The sequence below is a fragment of the Vulpes vulpes genome, chromosome 3 (assembly GCF_048418805.1).
Source record: "Vulpes vulpes isolate BD-2025 chromosome 3, VulVul3, whole genome shotgun sequence".
Taxonomy (NCBI): Eukaryota; Metazoa; Chordata; class Mammalia; order Carnivora; family Canidae; genus Vulpes; species Vulpes vulpes.
In genome coordinates this window covers 114,398,741-114,418,210 of record NC_132782.1, presented here as the reverse complement: position 1 = coordinate 114,418,210, position 19,470 = coordinate 114,398,741, and the positions used below count along the sequence as shown (strand labels likewise).

Genomic DNA, 19,470 nt, shown 5'->3' with positions numbered 1-19,470 from the left:
CAGAAGTGAAACTGTAATGACGCCACAAAGGACAACAAGCGGGCAGCTCTGGGTCTGGAGGAAACACGCGTGGGTCCCAGCGCCAGGGCCGCCCCGCCGTGCCACGGAGGCCTCGAGGCCAGTACCTGCTTGCTGTCCTGCTCCCCGGCCCTGTGGGTGCCCTCGGCAGGGGACTCTCTCCTCTTCGCCTGCAACAGAGAAAGCAGCGTGGGAAAGCAGGGTGGGAAGCAGGCAGCGGGGCTGCAAATGCAGAGACCCGAGCTTCCCTCGTCCGCGAGCAAATCCGGGGACGGAAGAGGTGTTCAAGTCACTACCCTCTGTCAGGTCTGGACCACCTGTCACCCCTGCTTGCGGATCCCCGGCCTCCGGGCCGGTCTGCAGGGCCAAGGGTGGGAGCACTGCACCCCCCGAGCCCACGGGTCGTCAGGCTGAGCCCCGGGAGCTGGCACAGGTCTTGCGAAGAGTGAGGCCGAGCCCTCCCCGCCCCCCACCAGGCAGCACACGGCTCATGTGCACGTACGAGCCCACGAGATCACCCTCACCCGACACCGTGCCCTCCCCGTGTCTACCAGCCAGGTCTCCTCCCTGGAAACAAGCCCCTCTTCTCTCATCTTGGGGCTTCTCCGTTTGTTGCTCTTCCTTAGAAAGACATTAGGCCGCCAGGTCCGACTGCTTCGTTGGGTCTTGACTCCCTCTCCAGGAAGCCTTCCACGTGGGAAACGACCCTCCTCTCCTGTTTCCCTCTGATCACTAATGCACAGGGACCCAGGCTGCACCCCAGGGCAGTGGAAGACGTTTTCTCCGCCCCACACGTATAGAAATCCTGTGTCGGACGAGCCACCTGCCAGGGAAACTGCCCAGGGCAGGCTTTGCTCACGGAGCTCTGGACCAGCACTCCCCCAGCTCACACACGAAACCCGCAGGCCAGGGGCGCCCGGGGTCTCAGCGGCTGGGCTTCTGCCCCTGGCTCAGGGCGTGACCCCGGGGTCCCGGGATCGAGTCCCGCATCGGGCTCCCTGCATGGAGCTGCTTCTCTCTCTGCCTGTGTCTCTGCCTCTCTGTGTCTCTCTCATGAATCAATAAATAAAATCTTAAAAAAAAAAAAAAAAGCAAAACCCGCAGACCAGATTCTGCCTTCAGATCTAAAGAGTGTTGTGATTTTCACTAGTTTTGCAGTAAGTGAATGTGCAGCAGTGGCTCAGGGCATCCTGGTCTTTTTTCTTTCCTTTTTAAGTTTCTGAATTTGGAAAAGAACCCGCAGTGATCACCAGCGTGGAGGAAGACGGCGTCCACGCAGGCGCTGACCAGGCCCTTTCCTACTATAGGACACGTGGCCACGGGCTCAGCCCGGAGGCCAACCTGGTATCTGTGGGCCCCCCGCATCTCTCCTCCAGGAGCGACCTGCCCCCTGCAGGGGGGTGAGGGCCTCCATGGTCACTGACCTGACCAGGTGGAGTGATACCGGGAAGAAAGCAAGGTTATCCTGAAACCACTCTGCTTGCCTTGGGAACACATGGCTCCCTGCGGGGGACCCCATGGCGTGTCCACCCCCCGCCCCCCATGGCCCCCTCCCCGGCCCCCCTGCAGGGCCGGCTCCACACCACTCAGCACTTCTGACACCAGGTGTCCGCTGTCTTGTGCCGGTTCCAACAGCCTCTGCCTGGGGTCGGCCTCAGAGACGGCCCCACCTCAGCCCCCACCCCCCGCCCGTCCCCCGTGCTCTGACTGGCCTCTGCTCTCCGCGGGTTCAGCCACCTTCTAGAACAGCTCACAAGACAGGAAAGCGCTCACTTACGTTCACTGATTCATCATGTAACAAACGATACAGCCAAGAGCACAGAGGGCCAGAGATGTAGCGGGTGAGGTCCAGAGGAGCCCCGGACCCAGGCGTCACCGGCCTGCACTTGGGGGCTCCTCACAGGGGCTCACCCTGCTAACTCCACGTCCAGCCCCTTCCTGCCCCCGGGCCCCCTGGGCCATGCGGGGCGGCAGACAGTCCCACGCCTCTAACCACGCCTTGACCTTTCCAGTGCCCGGCCCCCATCCAGGGGCCACGAGGAGCCCACCCAGTCACCTCCTCAAAACATGTTTCTATCACCCCCAAAATCACAAGGGCTTCAGGAGCTGTGCCAGGAGCTGGGGTCAGAGACCAACGTGTACGTTTCCCACAGTTTCACACGTCGTCCTGTTGAGGGACAGCAGCACACGTGTGCTCCGGGCGGACGGGGAGCCTGTGGTGGAGACACCACATCCCTCCCCTGCTCGTAAACCAGAGATTCCAACCCCAGATGGAGTCCTCGAACCCAGGACCACATCCACACATGACGGGACCCCGGGGGCTCCTCCTCGGGTGTGGGCGACACAACGATGGGGTCAGGAGACAGGGGCGAGTCTAAGGATGATGCAGAGGCCCTCAGTGTACAGACTCTGTTCACGGTGCAGGGGAGGGAGCAGGGAACATGCTCGCATGGACCGAGATCTGGGGCTTGCTGCTGATCCTTCCAGAGGACGCTGCTTGGGAGGCAGAGGCGGAGCCCCCCCCTGCCCCCCCCGCATGGCACCCATTCGGCACGCCCTCATCCTGACCCGGTGCCCCGGGGCGGCCAGGGGCTACCGACACGGCCACAACCCCGCCAGGCCCCCACCCCTGGGGCCACTGCAGCAGGAGACCCCAGGGAGGCGAAGCCAGGGCTCTCGGCTGTGTCCGTGTGTCCGTCCAGTTGAGACCCAGCAGCCAATGGCGGTGCCGCTGGGGCACCAGCAAGATGGTCCCTACACGGGGCCCAGGACTCAGACTCAGCCCACAGAACAGCGCTCGCCGGCTCATTTTTAATCTTTAATTAAGATGAAGTGACACAAGGGTAAGCTTTCCGCAGCGAGGGACTCAGCCCGTCGCCAGCTTGTGCAACCACCAGCTCCCCATGGCTCCCGTCTCCACCCTGCTGGGGGCTCGCCCAGACCCCAGCACCCACCCCGCACCCTAAAGAGCTGAGTCTTTAAATTGCAGAAGAGTTTTAAAAACACAAGGAATGGGGATCCCTGAGTGGCGCAGCGGTTTGGCGCCTGCCTTTGGCCCAGGACCTGGGATCGAATCCCACATCGGGCTCCCGGTGCATGGAGCCTGCTTCTCCCTCTGCCTGTGTCTCTGCCTCTCTCTCTCTCTCTCTCTGTGACTATCATAAATAAAAATAAATAAATAAATAAAATTTAAAAAAATTAAAAAAAAAAAAAAACACAAGGAATGCCCTTACCAGACCTCGTCTGCAGGCACAGGCGCCCTGTCCTGGCACCGTTCCCCCAGAGCCTGGGGCTCCCGCGCAGCTGGTCTCACCGGGCACCACCCCCCAGCACCTGCCTTCAGCCCAGGCTCTCAGGGAGGCCAAGCCAGTGGCCCTCGGACCACCACCTGAGCCCACGGCTGCCGCGGTCCCCCGGGAGCCACTGAGAGGAGGCAGGGAGGGCCCGGCGAGGCTGCTGGCCAATCGGTGGTGGGAAACTCCTCTGCTCAGTCTCCCCAGGGGATGCCTGGCTGGGCGTGAAGGGGGCTCAGGGGTGTGGGGCCTGGGCCATGCAGGGGGCTAGGGGGTGCCCGTGTGCTGTCAGCATGGGGCGAGGGGAATCAGGTGGGGCACCCGTGCGTCACACCCAGGACCGCGGGGACTCAACCCTCCAGTTTTCAGGCTCCACCACTTGGGCTCCGACGCGAGTGCCCATGCACAGGGGCCGTGGCGCGCTGACTCACCTGGAGCGCAGCCACGGCCGCCTCCCCCCCCCCCCCGCCGGCGCAAGACAGACAGCGACCTGGTTCCTCGCAAGGAAATCCCACCCAGGTTCCTCTCGCCTTTCCTAACTTCTCTTGTTAAAAGAAGCACAAGGCAGGTACCGACGCCCGGGCTGCCTGCCCTCTTGCGCCAACAGCGAGAGTAGACACGCGGCGCCCCCACCCCCCCGGGCCTTGCCGGGGGCAGGGGCGCCATCCACCCCCTGAAGCGAGCGCCCAAACCTGAGCCCCCAGCCCCCACTGCGGGGCCCACGCCCCAGCCTCTATGGAGGGGACCTGCCACCCCACACACACACACCTGTGAGGCGTCCGCCCCGGACTCGGGCCCTTCTGGAGGCTCAGCCTGATGAATGTTTCCTGAATGGCCGGAGCGTGCGTGTCTGGCAAGCGGCACAGCTGGGTCGGCCCATCGAGGCTGAAGCCGGCCAGGCTGTGACAGAAGGAGCCGCCCACCCCACCGGGGGACCCCGCCAGCACGTCGCCCAGAGATCGCCTCTGTCTGCATCCCCAAGCGCCCCACCCCCACGGCCCTCCTCGGGGTGCCGTCCACTTACGTGTGCAGGCTGGCCACTGATGGCCGTGGAGCTGCTGGCAGCGGCGGGGGCCAGGTCTCGGCAGGCCCAGCCGTTGGCCATCCCGAGGCTCTCTGTCAAGAAAGGGAGGCTGCAGGCTTTGCACGACCTCTGGCTGGAAACAGAACATGTGCAGGGTGGCCCAGCTCCAGGAGCCCCCACGCCGGGGTGGAGGCCTGGTGACAACAGTCTTCCCCAGCGACCAGGGACAGGATGGCACTGAGCCCTGGGAGAGCGTGAGCTCGGTTCTCGACGACTCGAGAGCCAGAAAAGCACAGGAAATTTCAATAAGACTAGCCCCCACCCCGCCATGGCTAAAACACAAATGAGTTTGCAACCCTCCTGCTGAACCAGAAGCCACGTCCTATGGGGTGGGGGGCCTCCGGCTGGGGAGCCAGGGTACCATACGGGGCAGGTCGGGGAGCAGCTGGCCCCCCTCCAGACGGGCGGGGAGCCTGGCAGGGGCCGTGAGCTGTCAGGCGTCAGGCACTTACTCTCCACGTGCGCGAAGGCGCAGAATGGACCGCGCGGGCAGTAACCAGTTTGGCGCATGTCATTGCACTTTGTAGACTTGTAGATCTAGGAAGCGGACGGACGTACAACAGTGAGATAAATAAAATTTAAAAATGAAACGGGCGCCTGAGCAGCTCAGTCAGTTAAGCATCTGACTCTTGGTTTCGGTGCAGGTCACGAGCTCAGCATCCCAAGGTCGAGCCCTGCGATGGGCTCCCTGCTCAGCACGGGGTCTGCTTGGGGTCCTCTCCCTCCGCCCCTCCCCTGCTCTAAAAAAGTATGAGAATAAAAATTAGATAAAATGAGGGAGCTGGTTGTTCTAAAGCTTGGGGTCCTGAAGGGGTCACTGAGGCAGGACCACAACCTGGAGCCCGGGGCTCCTGAGTCGCCCGGCGGCCCTGCTGCTTTGTTTCCAACACGAATCCAAGGCCCTGGTTTGCTCAGCAGACATCAGCTGACCCCACCTGCACCTTCCCAAGGAGGGCCTGGCCCTGAGCAGCTCCGGGGGTGCGGCCTCTGGGCCCCGGGACGCCTGCCTGGAAAGTGACCGTTTACCCGGCTTGGACCACACGGGGTAGTAAACGCTGTAGTGGGGGCCGGGCCGCCCACCGTCAGCTCAGCCCCCGGAGGGCTGGCAACCAAGGGCGGCTCGTCCACATGACCCCGAATAAACCCCAAGGGCCCGGGGGCTCCCCTGCTCAGAGCCACATGGCCACGGGCGGTGCCCACACGCCTCCCTGGGGACAGAGCTGGGAGCGGGTGCCCAGTCTCCCAGGGACCCCACCCCACGCAGGACCCCGCCCTCCGCTGACCTCTGCCCTACCTGGGCACACAGCCCTGCCGAGCTCTGAGTCCTCCTAGCAAATCATGGGACCTGTGGGTGGTCCCAGGGACCCCCGGGCACACCAAGGAGACTCGCAGTGGCCCAGGCTTGTACCTCGGGGTGGAACTGCTGCTCTGCGCGCGAGTGGCAGTACCGGCAGCTGTCCCCGCTGTCACACCTCGTGGGCTCACCCCACTCGTCGCCGTGCTTCACGCTGGGACACGGGGTGGACCTGGGGGCACAGGGACGGGCCTGTCTTCATCTTTACAAAACACAGAGTGAGGCTGAGCCAGAGCTGCCCACACCGATGTGCAGACGGTATGGGGAGGCAGGCGGGCCTCCTGCGGCCTGGAGGACACGGGTCGGGCCCGCCCCGTGCGGAGCACCCCCCTCTGCTCCCAGGGGTACGTCCACACTGGATCTGAGCCCTCGGTGGGAAGCCAGCCCAAATCCTCGTTGCTCAGGGCCTGCTGGCGGTGCTGCTGTAACGGCTTCGGGTTCACAGGGGAAACCACCCGCAGTGGGAAACGGGACAACGGTGATGACGGAGCATATCCGCTCTCCCTTTGGTACCTGGCGAATTCCTCCCGCCCTCCCGAGCCGACCTCCGGGACGCAGCCCTTGGAGGCTACGGATCTGCGCCCCCTTGGCCCTCAACGACCGGCGGAGAGAACTCGCCCCGTGGGGTCCGGGTGGGGGGTGCGGGCTCCGGGGGGCTCACCTGTACTGGAACCTCCTGGGGTTGCGCCGCCTGTCCCGGCTGTTGTGGTAGTGCGGGCACGCGTAGCCCTGGCGACACAGGCGCGGGGGCTTCGGGCACTGCTCAGTCTTGTAGCTGCCCAGCACGAAGTTGGCGTCTGAAACACGGGGTCCGCGTGGGAAGGCGGCCGTGCGAGCCGGCGAGCTCACCGCAGCCCAGCTCGCGCCACCCAGAGGAAGTGCCTACGGCCACGATCAGGAGTGGGGCGCCCACACCCGCTACGGCCTGGGGAGCTCTGAGGACTGCAGGGCTCGCTCAGACATCAGCAGACCAGGCAATGCCTCCGTGGGGCGAGGAGGACGCGGGGGTGCGGGAGCTGCCGGATGCCAGGGACGGGGGACAGGGCTTCACACCTGCTCACAGGAAGGCCTCACGACACCAAACATACCGAGAAGCCCTGACACACACACTTTAAAATGGTGCATTTTAACTCTGACGTAGATGATGGGCTTTGGGCAATGAGGGCATGTCATGTCGGCTTGGGACAGATGTCCTGCTGTGCTGGGGACCTGTGCACACGGAACTCCCTGCACCTTCCCATTAGTGGAACCTAACTGCCTCCAAAATAGGTCTACTTTTTATTTATTTACTTTTTTAAAAAAAGATTTTATTTATTCACAAGACGCACAGAGACACAGGCAGAGGAAGAAGCAGGCTCCATGCAGGGAGCCCCACATGGGACTCCACCCCGGGTCTCCAGGATCACACCCCGGACCAAAGGTGGTGCTAACCCGCTGGGCCACCCAGGCGTCCCTAGATCTATTTTTTTAATGGTTAATTTCACATTCGGTGCAACTTCTATCAAAGCAAAAACAAACAAAAAACCACCAGGGTTGTTTAAAAGCAAGAAACAATGAGAGGAGATTCCTAAAGATCGTGCTACTCCGGGGCTGGCTAACAACCGCCCCCCCCCCCCCCCCCGCTCCTGCCACCCCCGCTGCCCTGCCCGGCCGCCTGGAGCCTCAGCGGCCCTCTCCAACTTCAGCCACACCAGTTCAATTTGAAATGTGTCACCCGGGACAAGAGAGGGAAACCGCAGGGCAGAACAGGGGCGGAGGGGGTTGGGGGACAAAAAAAAGGCCATTTTAAGAAAATAGAAATCATAGAACACGGATTCCCAAGTGTCAACCACGTGCCTCGTGTGGATACAGGGTCTGCCGAGCTCCCCGAAGGCCGCAGAGCCGCTCGCAGCAACCAGGAGACACGGGTTCCCTGGTGCGGGCGACGCTGCTGTCGCGGCCACGGCTCTGGCCCCAGGGGCAGTGCGTCTGCGCTCTGCACACACCCGAGCAAGGTGAGAAGGGTGAGAAGGGACGGGCACGCCACGATGCCCGGGAGGAGCCCGGCACCCGCGCTGGCCCGAAGCAGCCCGTCTGAGGAGCTACGCCCCGGTGTTTCCAGCCGCATGATAATGTGGAGAAGGTACAGCCACTGGAGCAGCGCCAAGGGCCCGCAGTCACCAGTGGCTGGGGCGGCAGCACGAGCCGGAGGTCGCTGTTCGGGCGGGCACGACAGGCTTGCCCAAGGGAAACTGCGGTTGCCACCTGGTAACAGCATATGGACCTCGGGTCCTTGGTTGTAACATGTGTCAGGTGGGCGCAAACGGGGTGGGGGGGAGCCCTGTGCTACGGCAGCCTTCCCTAAACCTAAGCCCCCAAAATGAAACCTGCCGATTAGAAAGCCAAGGTCCACGTGAGCCCAGCTCCGCATGGGAAGGCCCAGCAGGTGCTCTGCCCGCTGCACCACCCCTCCCTGGGCGGCAGCTGACTCCACCAGCATGAAGGGCAGGGCAACCGTGCGGACCAGACGCCTGGGTGCAGATCCTACCCGGCCGCCACTCCCCGAGGGCCCGGGGTGACGTACCCCACTGGGGACTCAGTTTCCCCATCCGGTCTACAAGGGAAGGCAGCGAGGCCCACCGTGCGGCTACCCTCCAGACAGACGAACACCCCCCTGCCCACCATCCACGGTGGCCTCGGGGTTACCTTGCCACCGGGGGTCCTCGCCCAGGATCTTCTCGATCATGGCCTGGCTGGCCAGGACCCCAGGCTGCAGATCCGGGACGCCATCCCCGCCGCACAGCTGGCCGTTATGCAGGGCTTCGTGGGCCTGCAGCTCCCTGCAACCAGAGCACACGGCGGGGGGGGGGGGGGGGGGAGTCAGCTGGCCTCCCCGAGGGGAGGGAACGCGCAGGGCTGACACGCCGCGGACCGCCCGAGAGGCACAGGGCCAGTGGCCCTGGGGCGCATCCCTGACCTGGGACCACAGTCTGCGCCCTGGATCCACTGCCGTCGGAGCTGTTTAGGGAGGACTCGCCCCCCTCCCCGCCCGAGGGCGCCTGGCGCTCAGCCCCGTGAGCTCCCGGAGCAACGAGGCCGAGGGAAGGACACCTTCTCGTCAGGGACCAGCTCAAGGCCGAAGACGGAGCGGCTTCAGGCAGCGGTGCCTGCAGCCCCGGGGGGTGGCCGGCGCCCCCTGCCCCACACACCTGATGTCGCACACGGGCGGCCGCAGGTCCAGCGGGCCGTGGGCAAAGGCGCAGTGCAGCCCGTTCTTCACGCAGTGGCCCCGGGCGTCCGTTTCATGGATGCACGTGCCCGTCTTGTAGTAGCGCAGGTGATACTTGCGCTCGGTGTCCCCTGTCGTCCGATGCAGGTATGGACACCTGGGAGGCAGACAGGCGGACACGGACCACCTGAGGCCTCAGGGTAGGGGGACGCCCTCCGCGCCGACCTGCCCCCTCCCCGTCAGAAGCTGGCCAAACGCCTGCTGTCACGGCAGGAGTGCCACCTGGGCAAGACCCCTGCCAGACTCAGGGCCCGTCCCCGGGGCACCTCGACCCCCACAGAGCCCTCAACTATACACGGAAGAAAAACACGACCCCAACCTTCTCCGAAAATCTTCCCTAATTGGGCTCTGAACGCGGGAATGCGAAGCTGCCCCTGGATGCAGCCGTGCCCCTCGCTTTCCTGACCAGCGTCAGCGTCATCCGATGACCGGTCGGCAGTCACCCCATCCCACACAGGGGCTTCTGGGGACCCCCTGAGGGAAGGCAGGGCCGGCAAGGTGCAGGGGATGCCGGGGGGACCAGGGTGAAGCAGGGGAGGGGCAGGGTCATGGGGGGCACCAGCCCCTCACTCCCGGGGGGGTCCACGGGGCTCCCTGGCAGCACAGGGCTCAGGCTGAGGGGGGCGGCGGCCAGCACTCGGGGAGCTGGGTCCCAAGCCCACCTGCAGGTCGGTACCTCCAGATGGAAGCCATAGACACGGAAGGGGGATGAGCACGCAGAAGTGAGAGGGAGCCTGTCCCTGCCTGTCCCCTCCAGCAGCGGCCAGTCCCACCACGCGGCCACGCTCACTCTCAGCCCCTCGCCCCTACGATGAGGAAAGGCAGGCCCGGCCCTCGCAGGGGCAGGGGCGCCACAGACCTTCCCGAGCCCTGGGGTGCGCACAGGCCGGGGACCCACCCGCAAGGCCAGCGGAGGGGCTGCTGGGAGGATGAGCAGCGCTGGGGCCACGTGTGCACCAGGGAGCAGGTCAGCAACCGAGAGGGTGTCTACAGGGCACCCCCCGGCCTCAGAAAGGAGGAAACCCTGACGTCCTACACCGCGATGCAGCCTGAGGACGCTCGCGCACAGAGAAGCCGCGTGCTGACGGACAGACGCTGGACGCGGCCACTCTCGGGGCGGCTGGGGGACAGGGCCCGGACCGGCGGGTGGAGCGTGGAGCACATAGCGGATGCTGGCCCAGGAGCGGGGATCTGCTCCCTTTGGGCAGGAGCGGGCACACATCCCAGCGGGCGCTGCTGCCGGTCACAGCGGACACACTGCACCCGGGACCCGGGGGGACGGACGGGGCGCCCTCGGATGGCAGGCCCAGGGCCCGGCGGATGCATAGCAGGCAGCCCCCCAGGGACCCACACGACACAGGGCAGGGGAGGACGCAGGGAGGCCCCGCTGTGCAGATCGGAAGAGGCATCACCACGGCACACCTGCAGGTCCGAGATGGGACTGCGTGCCCGGGGAGCAGAGGCAGCGGGTGCGAGCAGCTCCTCCGTGCAGGCGTCCGGGGTCCAGGCCACCTTCCCTGCCCGGCTCGGCTGCGCCCGGATCCCCCCACCCCTGCTCTCCCCCTGCCCGGCTCTGCTGCACCCTGACCGCCCCTCCTCACTCTCCCCTGCGTGTGCACAACGCCCTGGTCTGTGACTGGGTTTGGGGCAGCCAAGTGGCTGAGGCTGTCATGAAAAGTGGTGCCACGTGGACCATCTGCCCTGCTTTCACAGAGCCCAAAGCCCAGCCCCACCCCTGAAGGATCTCCCCGGGTGTGACTCATTCCACCCAGCACCAATCAGGCGAGGCCCTTGGTTCTCAAGCCAGCTGCCACGGTTGGTGGCCCCGTGTAATTAAAATGCGGTTCCATCAAAGGCCTCATGTAGGGGCACATGCTCTGGAAACCGTGAACCGGGCTGGGGCTGTAGGGACGAACAGACCAGAGGCTCAACACTGCCCCCACACCTCCAGGGGACCCAAGCTTGTCCCCCTCCCTCTGGCAACCCTTGCCTGAAACAAGAGAAGAACCGCCAAGGTGGGTCGGCCAAGCAAGGCAGAGGGGCCCACCAAGCTCACACCCACTGGGCGTTAGCACCGGCCCAGAGCACAAGGGGTGCGCGTCAAGAGCCCGGAAACGGCTCTTGACCTGCAGGAGGATCCCAGCTCACGCTGCTGCTGGTGTCCCGGGACCACCATGGCGGGGCGGTGCTGCTGGGCTTTAAGGGACACTCAAGGGCAACCCGACTCCCTGCCGGCACCCAAGGGGCTCACACAGAGGTGACAGACACCAGAACACAGCACAAAAATAACTGGGGTGCAAAATGGAACAGGTCAGGCTGCCCGATGGTCATGGAACACGGGTGATGACAAATCCGAACGAAGGGAAGGCCCGTGGGCCAAAGACAACGGGGGGCAGGAGCCAGGGGGTAGACAGCTGGGGCTTCTGGGGAGAATGCTGACCGTGCCAGTCCCCTCAGCCTTGCACCCCGTCTCTGGGCCCCCAAGCCAGGGCAGTGCCTAACAGGGACCCTCAGGGCCAGCAGCAGGCCCATGTCCTTCATCTGTGCCCACAAAGCTGCCACCGCCCTGGAAGACTGAGGCTCCACTGGCCTGGGGGGGCTGTGCCAGGGGCTTCCTCCGGTCACCTCCTCCACCCGTGTGCCTCCACTCTCCAGGGCTCTCTCACCACAATCCCCTCCAGCTGGCTAACACATCGCCCCCGCCTTGGGCTGCCAACTATTCGGCTGACGCTCAGGACCTGCCCTTGGCCTTCGCCTCAGCCCAGAGGCCAGAGCAGAGTTCTCCTGTAAGACCAGCTACCCTGCCGTGAAATGCGCCCAAAGCCGAGGGCCACGGACCACGCACACAAGGGCGCCTTTCCAAACAAGCGTCAGCCTGGAGGCAGGGGTGGCGCGGGAGACTGTGACCCAGAGAGTGGCCTGGCCCAGGGCCTGTGTCCCCGGATACCCCAGGGGCAGGGAGGAGGGGGCTGTGGGGAGAGCCAGGCCCGCCAGGAGAGCCCTGCAAGGACAGGGCCACGGGCAGGGGTTGGGCCCGCGTCCTCCCAGGCCAGGAGATCTGTAACTGGGTCTGGAGGGCCATTGGCCAGGGACGGGGTGCAGGAGGAGGTCGGCGGAGGTCACCACCTTGTACCTTAAATGGCTGGGGGGGCTTGTTCTCCCCGCAGACCCCTGGGCAGCCCCACGCTCTTTACCCTCGGAGCCCACCTCTGAGAAGGCACCTGACCCTCCCGGGGGCGCACGCGTGATCTCGGCCAGCCGGAGGGCCAAGTACACCCGGGTTCCAGGTGCGACCACCCGCACCAGCCCTGGGGGGGGGGGGGGGCTGGGGTCGTCGGCACGCAGTGGCTGTCCCCGAGCAGATTCCAGCACGGAGCCACACCCCGGAGGATGAAAACCCGCCGCAGAGGAGTCACCTTCCCTGAAGCCTGGCCGAGGAGTACCTGAGATGGGTCCCACAGGTGGGAAAGCCCGCAGCTGCAGCATGGACTCGCAGGGGAAGCCGGCATCGCGGGCCCTGAAGGGGGGGGGGGGCATGGCCAATCACGGCCCGTCCCGGGGGGAAGGGGCGGGTCCACCAAAACAAGTCAGGGAGGCGCCGGGAGCCAGGGCCAGCCTGGCCAAAGGGGGTATGCCCAACAAGAAAAGGGGGTGATGGCAGGGGCGCCCCTGCCGAGGGGAGATGACAACGGGAGGTCAAGGTGACACTGGGAGCGCCACGGGGGTGAGGGGGGCCCTGGAGGGAGGGGTGATGGTGAGAGGGAAGGGGTGACAGCAAGGGGAGGCAACTGGCAGCCTAGTGAAGGTGGAGCTGGTAGGGGCCCCAAACCTCCTGGGGGCATCCTGTCCCACCCCACAGCTCAGCCTGCACCGAGAACAACACTGGATGCTGTATCACGGACGACACTGGAGGATTTTGCTCTCTTGTACTAATCGTGTCTTAAAACAACAGTTAGTAAAACATATGCCCCAGGCGGAACTTTCGAGAATCCACAGACCGAAACAAGGGGAAGGTTCTGTCCTGGCTCTGAAAGGGAGCATCTACTTACAAATTCCCCGACGATACTGCATGATCAGAATACGTAGACCAATGGGTCAAACTTGGGGCCACCCCACGGCGGGGGATGAGAAAGTCCCTCTCCCATGGAGCTGAGCAGCAGTGACTAAGGACAGATCCAGAGGGGAGGCATCGCCCTGCCAGGCACTTCCTAAAGGGCTGAGGCTCAGGACAACTGGCAAAGTCTACTCACACTCGCGTGCCTCTCTCACTGCACCGACGCCCACAGGACGCACCCGCAAAACAAAACGTCTACCAAGCACCGCACTTCCACTCATTCTGATTCTGTGATGGCCTCCGCGTCACTTAGACCACAGGTTACTGTTTCTGTAACAAACAACCGTATTATTCAATTACTGAGCCCGGCTGAAACGACCATGCAGGTGGGTGTCGGCTGCAGATGCTTCATCCCGCGAGGACTGGATGCCGCCTGATGTCCGGCAAAGGGGCCGAGTCAATACCAGGACATCCAGACTCTGGAGCCCCGAACAGCTGTCCAGACATGCTTTGTGCACATACATGAAAAGCATCAGTGAATACTGCCAGTCGGTCCCTTGTACTGGGCTCGGAGATGGGGTCAGACATGCCAGTGGCTAAATCCCCACACAAGGGTCAAGCAGCAGTGGCCCCCCCCCATCAGTGACTCGGGACCCAAGGGTCGGGGGGTGACTGATACCAGGCTTCAGCAAGGCAAACACATCTCTTGTGAGGACGCATTTTCAAAAAACATCAGGTTGGGAAGCAATGAAACAACAACCTTTTAAAACTTTACAGAAGCGGAGGCGTGGGTGGCACAGTCACTAAGCGTCTGCCTTCGGCTCAGGTCATGATCCCGGGGTCCTGGGATGGAGGCCCGCATCGGACTCCCTGCTTCTCCCTCTCCCTCTGCTGCTCCCCCTCTTTCTCTCTTCCTCTCTCTCTCTCTGTCAAATAAATAAAATTTTAAAACTTCACAGAAGCGTAACACAGTCTTAACGGAGGAGGAGCTGAGCACGTTACTTCAGCAGGCTTCAGGCTGCCTTGACGACGAGCCCATTTAACTATCCGGTGTGGAACCAGAAATCGCTCAGGAAGCACATACAGTTCATGACACCATCAGGGATGAAAAGGTTACTGCCCAGCCCCGAGCAAGTCTGGAAAACAAAGGGCCAGGGACACCACTCTGCTCTCCGTTCAGCAGGGGACAGCAGCCCTGGACGGGGAGCATTCCCGGAGCGCCAGCTCCTGCCACAGGCTAGGAGGGGAGCCTCACAGATGCCCCACACCAGCGCCGGGTCTGAACAGAAGGGCACCAGCTGCTTCTGAGCCCTGGAGCCGGGTGTGGCTACCCCACGGCCCCACACACCGACCAGCCGAGCTCAGCCATGAACAGCCCAGGAGAGAAGAGCGATAGCTCGGGCCACCGAATCCTGCGCGCTCAGGAGCACACACTGACTGCGCTTGCCTGTTTCCCAGTCTCCATGTTGCTAAATAAATACATCTGTTCGTAACACCACGAAGAAACTTGTAAGAAAAAAGCCAACCAAAACAGAACCTCGGTTTCTTAGGCTCGAAGAGCGCTCAGGAAATGACAGCCCTCAAAGGAGACAACTGTCCCAACCATCTTTAAGAGGTTAGATACGCAACCCGCAGGAAAGATGACGATCACGACAACGATTGGCGCGGTGTGAGCGAGCATTCCAGCACATTCGCTGGCCGGAAAACAGCCGACCAGCCGAAAGGTGCGCCTCACCGGGGTGGGTTCCGAGGCGGAGAACGTGAGGAATGGGGAACTGGGTGGAACGTGGGCGGGGCAGCGGCTGTGCACCCTGCAAGGGGGCCCCCAGACTGCAGCCCGAGGCAGCCACAGCCTGCCCCCCACCGGCGGCCCCGGCAGGCTGCGGAGCGCGACGCTCACTCACTCGTCGCCGTCGGGGCACACGCCGCTGGCCTCATCGTACTTGGAGCAGTACACGTCCGGGCTGTAGTTGAACGTGCCGTCCCGCCTGCGAAGCGGTCTGCGCCGGCGCTGATTTAGGAAATGCCAATGGAAACAGGTAAATGGCCTGTGCTGGGCGCACTTGTGCTGCACAAACAGGGCGCACTGCTCTGTCCTAAACTCCTTTAGATACCTAAAAAGACAAACAGCGTTGCGGGTCGCTTCCGCCGCCACCGCCGCCGGCGGGCGGCCTCGGGGACTCGAGGGCGGGGACCGGACCCCGCAAGCCGGGTGCCCCAACCTCAGGAGCGGCCGCCCCTCTGCAGGCGGGTGACCCCAAACGGCCGCTCCCGTCCCGGAGCGTTCCTCGGGCCGCAGGCACAATCCGCGACCCCGAGCGCAGCCAGCCACCCGGGCCCGAGGTGCGACCCCTCCTCGACTCACGGGCGCCCCCACCCCGCCCCCGGGCCCCGGCGCCGCACAGCGACCCAGGCCCGCCGCGACCCGGGGAGGCAGCCCGAGTCCAGGCGGCCGCGCTCCCCCCGCCCCCCAAGGTGCGACCCCGCGGTGCCGTCTCCCGCCCCGGGGCAGGCGCCCCTCGGAGGCCCGGCGGGGGCGGGGGCGGCGCGGGGCCCCAGGCCCAGGGGCGCGGGGCGCCGGCCGGGAGGCGCAGGGGCCGCCCCCGCCCCGCCGCGGCCCGCGCGGCCACTGACCTGTAGTGGGTCGGCTTCTCCGTCTGCGGGGGGGACCCGCTCAGCGCCGCCGCCGCCGCTTTCGAAACCGACGGCATTTTCAGTCAAAACAATGCAGCGCGCATGCGCCAGGCGGGCCCGCCCCCGCCCCTCCGGATCTCCCCCCGCGCCCCCGCCCCGCCCCGCCGACCCCACACCGACCCGGCTACCGTCCGGCTGCGCGGGGACACGCCCCCAGCTCCGCGCCCCGCCCTCGGGGCACGACCCGCGCCCTGCGCCCCCGGCCGGCCCTCCCCCCGCGCTCCCCCGGCTCCGGCTCGCCCCGCAGCGCCCTGCGGCAGGCCCCCCGTGCGGGCATCTCGCGCCCCGAGCCCGGCTGGGAGCGGGGGCCGCAGGGGCTGGACGCGGCTGCCTGGGGCCGCGTGTGCGAGACGCGGGCCACAGCCGAGGGCCACCCTGCTGTCCTCGGAGGGGTGCGAAATTAGATCGTGGTCTCGGCTGCCCCTAGTGAGCGTACGAAACCTGTTTTTCATTGTACACTTTAAGTGGGCGACGGAACAGCATGTGGATTATGGATCAATAAGGCGGACTCTTAAAAAAAAAAACAACAAAACCGCGAGCGGCCGAGGGTCCAGGTGGCGTCAGCGGGAGGGTGGGGGGCTCGCAGGGGAGCAAGCCCCAGCTGCAAGGTCCTGGCTCAACGGGCCCAGGACACAGTTTGGTGAATATGTGGCAGGAGACGGTTTTGAAAATGTTCAACCTGGCTCGCAATTAAAATTTTTCTTAAAAAGCAAATTAAAATAAGTTAGAGCCCATGGAGTGGGCAGACAGGTCCCGAGCAGAAACCCCCAATGCTGGTGACCCTGAAGACCGCGTGGCTGAGCAAGATGAGCAGAGTACAAAAACAGACGAAAGACAAAAAGGATTTAGTGACCCGTCCACTTGCTGTGCTGCTGCCCCTTGGGGGGGGCCGGCTCACTGTGGCCAGCTGGCCTCAGTCTTCCTCTGCCTCCTCTGGCTGGTGACAAGGCCCACCCACGTCTGGAGCTTCACGTTCCAAACCACATAATCCCACCTACAGCACCAAAAGCAGTACTACCCACCCCAGTGCTTTGAAAAGCTATGTATTTATACACACAAAAAACAATCGGGAAAAGTCAACAACAGTTTCCACGTGGTTTTCTCTAAGTGGCAGGATTATTACCGTTTCCGATTCTCTTCCTTTGCTTATCACAGTGTCTAACTTTTCCAAATAAATCACATGGCTGTTGTCCTATGAGAATTTTAATTAAAACAAAAAATGATTTTTATTAGGTCTGACCTTTTTTTATTCTCTGCAGGAACCAGAGAGAGAAAAATCAGGGTTCAGGTTTCAATGACTGTTGCTCAAACAGAACAGTTCCCCATCAAACATAACCACATGTTCGCGTAGAGAAGGGACGGCTCGGATATTTGTTCCTGCCAGGAAAACAATGCAGCCTGAGCTACGTCAGGTCAATCTTTCCACACCTTAGTCTGTCTTTCAGTAAGGGACATAGTTGTATGGATCCCACTTCCCTGCCAAGCATGGTTTATGAGGTGGGCGGGATGCAGAGACCCCCGGGGAAGCCAGCAGCTTCACACACCTGAAGAAAAGAAATCTCCAGGTGACTTTGGCACCAGAGATGTGCGACAAGAAGCCTTCCACGAGAGGCCTAAGCAAATACAAGCTTCCTTGTGTGCATCTTGCATTTAATTCACAATTGCAGTTTCTTACTAAGCAGTCCTTCAGAGTGTGATCATTTAGATGCCTAAAAACACTCCCTGCAGTTTCTCAAAAAACATACTTCTCAGTCTCAACTCTACTCAGAAAACTGTTACCTTGCTAAAAACAAAAAATAAAAAATTTGTAGAGCTGAGAAAGTTAATCATTTCTGGCACCGTTTGTAAATCCCACAAAAATCGCTTCTCGGCCTTTTGGCTAAGATCAGGTGTAAATCCCACAAATACAACGGAGACTTCTTTGCTCAGTTCCTACTTACTCTGGGGAAAAAAAAAAAAAAAACGAAGGAACTGGAAAGGCCTCAAAAAGTCTCCCTTTTTGGTTTTTTGGTGTGTGTAGGTTTTTTTTTTTTTTTAATAAGATGCAAAAAAAGGGGGAGGAGGAGAGGACTGGCTTAATGCCACGTGACCAAATCAAAAGTGTCAGGTTGTTAGTCCGTGAAAGTGACATCCAATCTACGCACTCCGGTAGGCCGACAGCTGTGAGTCCGGCCCGCGACGGTCTCGGAAGGCGGGTGACGCGCCACCTGGCTCCCCAGTGTCACCCGGCTGGCTCTGGAAACGGGATGCTGTTGCAGCGGGACGCGCCGCAGACCCGGCAGCACACGAGGCGGGCAAAACCTCCACTGCGGATCTGAAAAGGCCCCGTCCTTCGGCCGCGGGCGCCGGGCGGCGCTCGGGTGCCCCACGCCGGGGCGCTCGGTCCGCGCGGGGCGGCCTCCGCGGGCACCCCGCTAGCTGCGCGCCCGCTCCCCGGCCGCAGCTCCGGGCTCCCGCGCGCCGTCTGCGGGCTCCGCCGCCTCCTCGCCCAGCACCCGTCTCAACCACCGGTCGGTGCCAGTCTCCTGCCGCAGGAAGCACCAGACCACCAGGGCCATGAGGGTCAGGCTGAAGGGCAGCACCCGCCACCAGGGCCGCTGCTGCCCCTGCCCCAGGGAGTGCTGCACCGACCAGCGCGCCGGGTGCGCCCTACTGGACGAGAACTGAATGGGGCGGTCAGCCTCGTCCTCCTCGTCGCCCTCGGTGGCGCGCGGCAACCGCGGGGTTCGGGAAGCCCAGCGCACGAACCTCGCCGCCCGGACGGCCCTGGAACAGAGACAGCCGTGAGTGCGCCCGCCGCCCGCCCCCGCCCTCGGCGCCCCGGACGAGCCGCCCCACTCACCCGGCCGCCGGCGCGCACAGGACGCCGCTCATCGCGACCCGACCTCCGCACTCCGCGGCGCGGCCCGCTTGCGTCACTTCCGACGCGCGAAACCGGAAACCGGACGCCGTTCGAGGCCTCCGTTCACGACTCCCGAACGTGGGCCCCCTCGCGCGGCGGAAATGACGCGCGCTCTCAGGCGGCCTCTTCCGTCGCAGCCGGCCGTCCCGGCTGGCCGCTAGGGCATGCCGGGAAATGTAGTTCGCCCGCTAGCCGGCGGGGACGGGGCCTTGCGGTGCCCGGGTGCTGGGTCCGGCTGCAGCGAGGTCGCGGGCGCCACATGCACCCCGGAGTCCCGGGCCGCTGCGGGACGGCGTCCAGGCGAGTGCTCCACCTCGGGCCGGGCCCGGGCTGCAGCAGGCTCATGCACGGTCCGGGGGGGGCGGGGACCGTGGCCGCGGGCTGTCCCGGGGCTCCCGCTCTGCGCCGAGGGGGGCTGCTGGAGCTCTCGTCCTCGGAGCACACCCGCCTTGGCTCTGCTGCGCTTTCCTGGCGGAAGACCCCGCGGGGCGTCCGGGCATCGTCACAGTCGTGCAGGGGGTGCCTCGGTGTCCCCAGCAGATTCGCTGCGTCCGCACGCGGCATCCGTGCCCCCGGAGCTCCCCTTTCCTGCACCTGCGCCCGGGCCCCGCCCCCACCCGGGGACAGCCCGGACTGAGGGGCCAGGGTGGCGGCTGGAGATGTTCCCAGCTCAGCAACATCTGGGAGGCCCCCGCACGCCGGAACGGCCCCTCCTGCCCGCGGCAGCTCCGCTCCCAGCCCAGGACCGTGTTGGAGCTGCTGTGTCAACAGAGGCACCTGTGTGCCGGGTCCCCCTCCCTGGG

The 19,470-nt window shown here is 63.8% G+C and overlaps 2 protein-coding genes across 12 annotated transcripts in view; both read right to left on the bottom strand.

The window, feature by feature from the left end:
- Window positions 1–17,795, bottom strand: part of UNKL (unk like zinc finger) — a 32,328-nt gene extending 14,533 nt beyond the window's left edge. For 5 of the 11 annotated variants that reach the window (XM_072754177.1, XM_072754164.1, XM_072754165.1 and 2 more), the window contains exons 1-9: window positions 15,706–15,900; window positions 14,976–15,185; window positions 8,938–9,114; window positions 8,435–8,568; window positions 6,411–6,546; window positions 5,804–5,921; window positions 4,848–4,932; window positions 4,336–4,427; window positions 126–188 (exon numbers count right to left, since the gene is read on the bottom strand). In XM_072754177.1, coding sequence (XP_072610278.1) covers window positions 126–188; window positions 4,336–4,427; window positions 4,848–4,932; window positions 5,804–5,921; window positions 6,411–6,546; window positions 8,435–8,568; window positions 8,938–9,114; window positions 14,976–15,185; window positions 15,706–15,782 — 1,092 coding nt within the window. In that variant the 5' untranslated portion in view covers window positions 15,783–15,900. Of the gene's footprint in view, window positions 1–125; window positions 189–4,079; window positions 4,162–4,335; window positions 4,428–4,847; window positions 4,933–5,803; window positions 5,922–6,410; window positions 6,547–8,434; window positions 8,569–8,937; window positions 9,115–14,975; window positions 15,186–15,705; window positions 16,187–17,005 lie in introns of those variants that run through there. The other 6 variants (XM_072754173.1, XM_072754172.1, XM_072754170.1 and 3 more) reach the window with 6 other exon arrangements.
- Window positions 17,796–18,059: 264 nt separating this feature from the next.
- Window positions 18,060–18,761, bottom strand: UQCC4 (ubiquinol-cytochrome c reductase complex assembly factor 4). The gene is made up of 2 exons (XM_025984913.2): window positions 18,608–18,761; window positions 18,060–18,531 (listed from the first exon to the last, which is right to left on the bottom strand). Exons 1-2 carry the CDS (start codon window positions 18,637–18,639, stop codon window positions 18,180–18,182), a joined length of 384 nt encoding a protein of 127 aa, XP_025840698.1. The 5' UTR covers window positions 18,640–18,761; the 3' UTR covers window positions 18,060–18,179.
- Window positions 18,762–19,470: the final 709 nt, after the last annotated feature.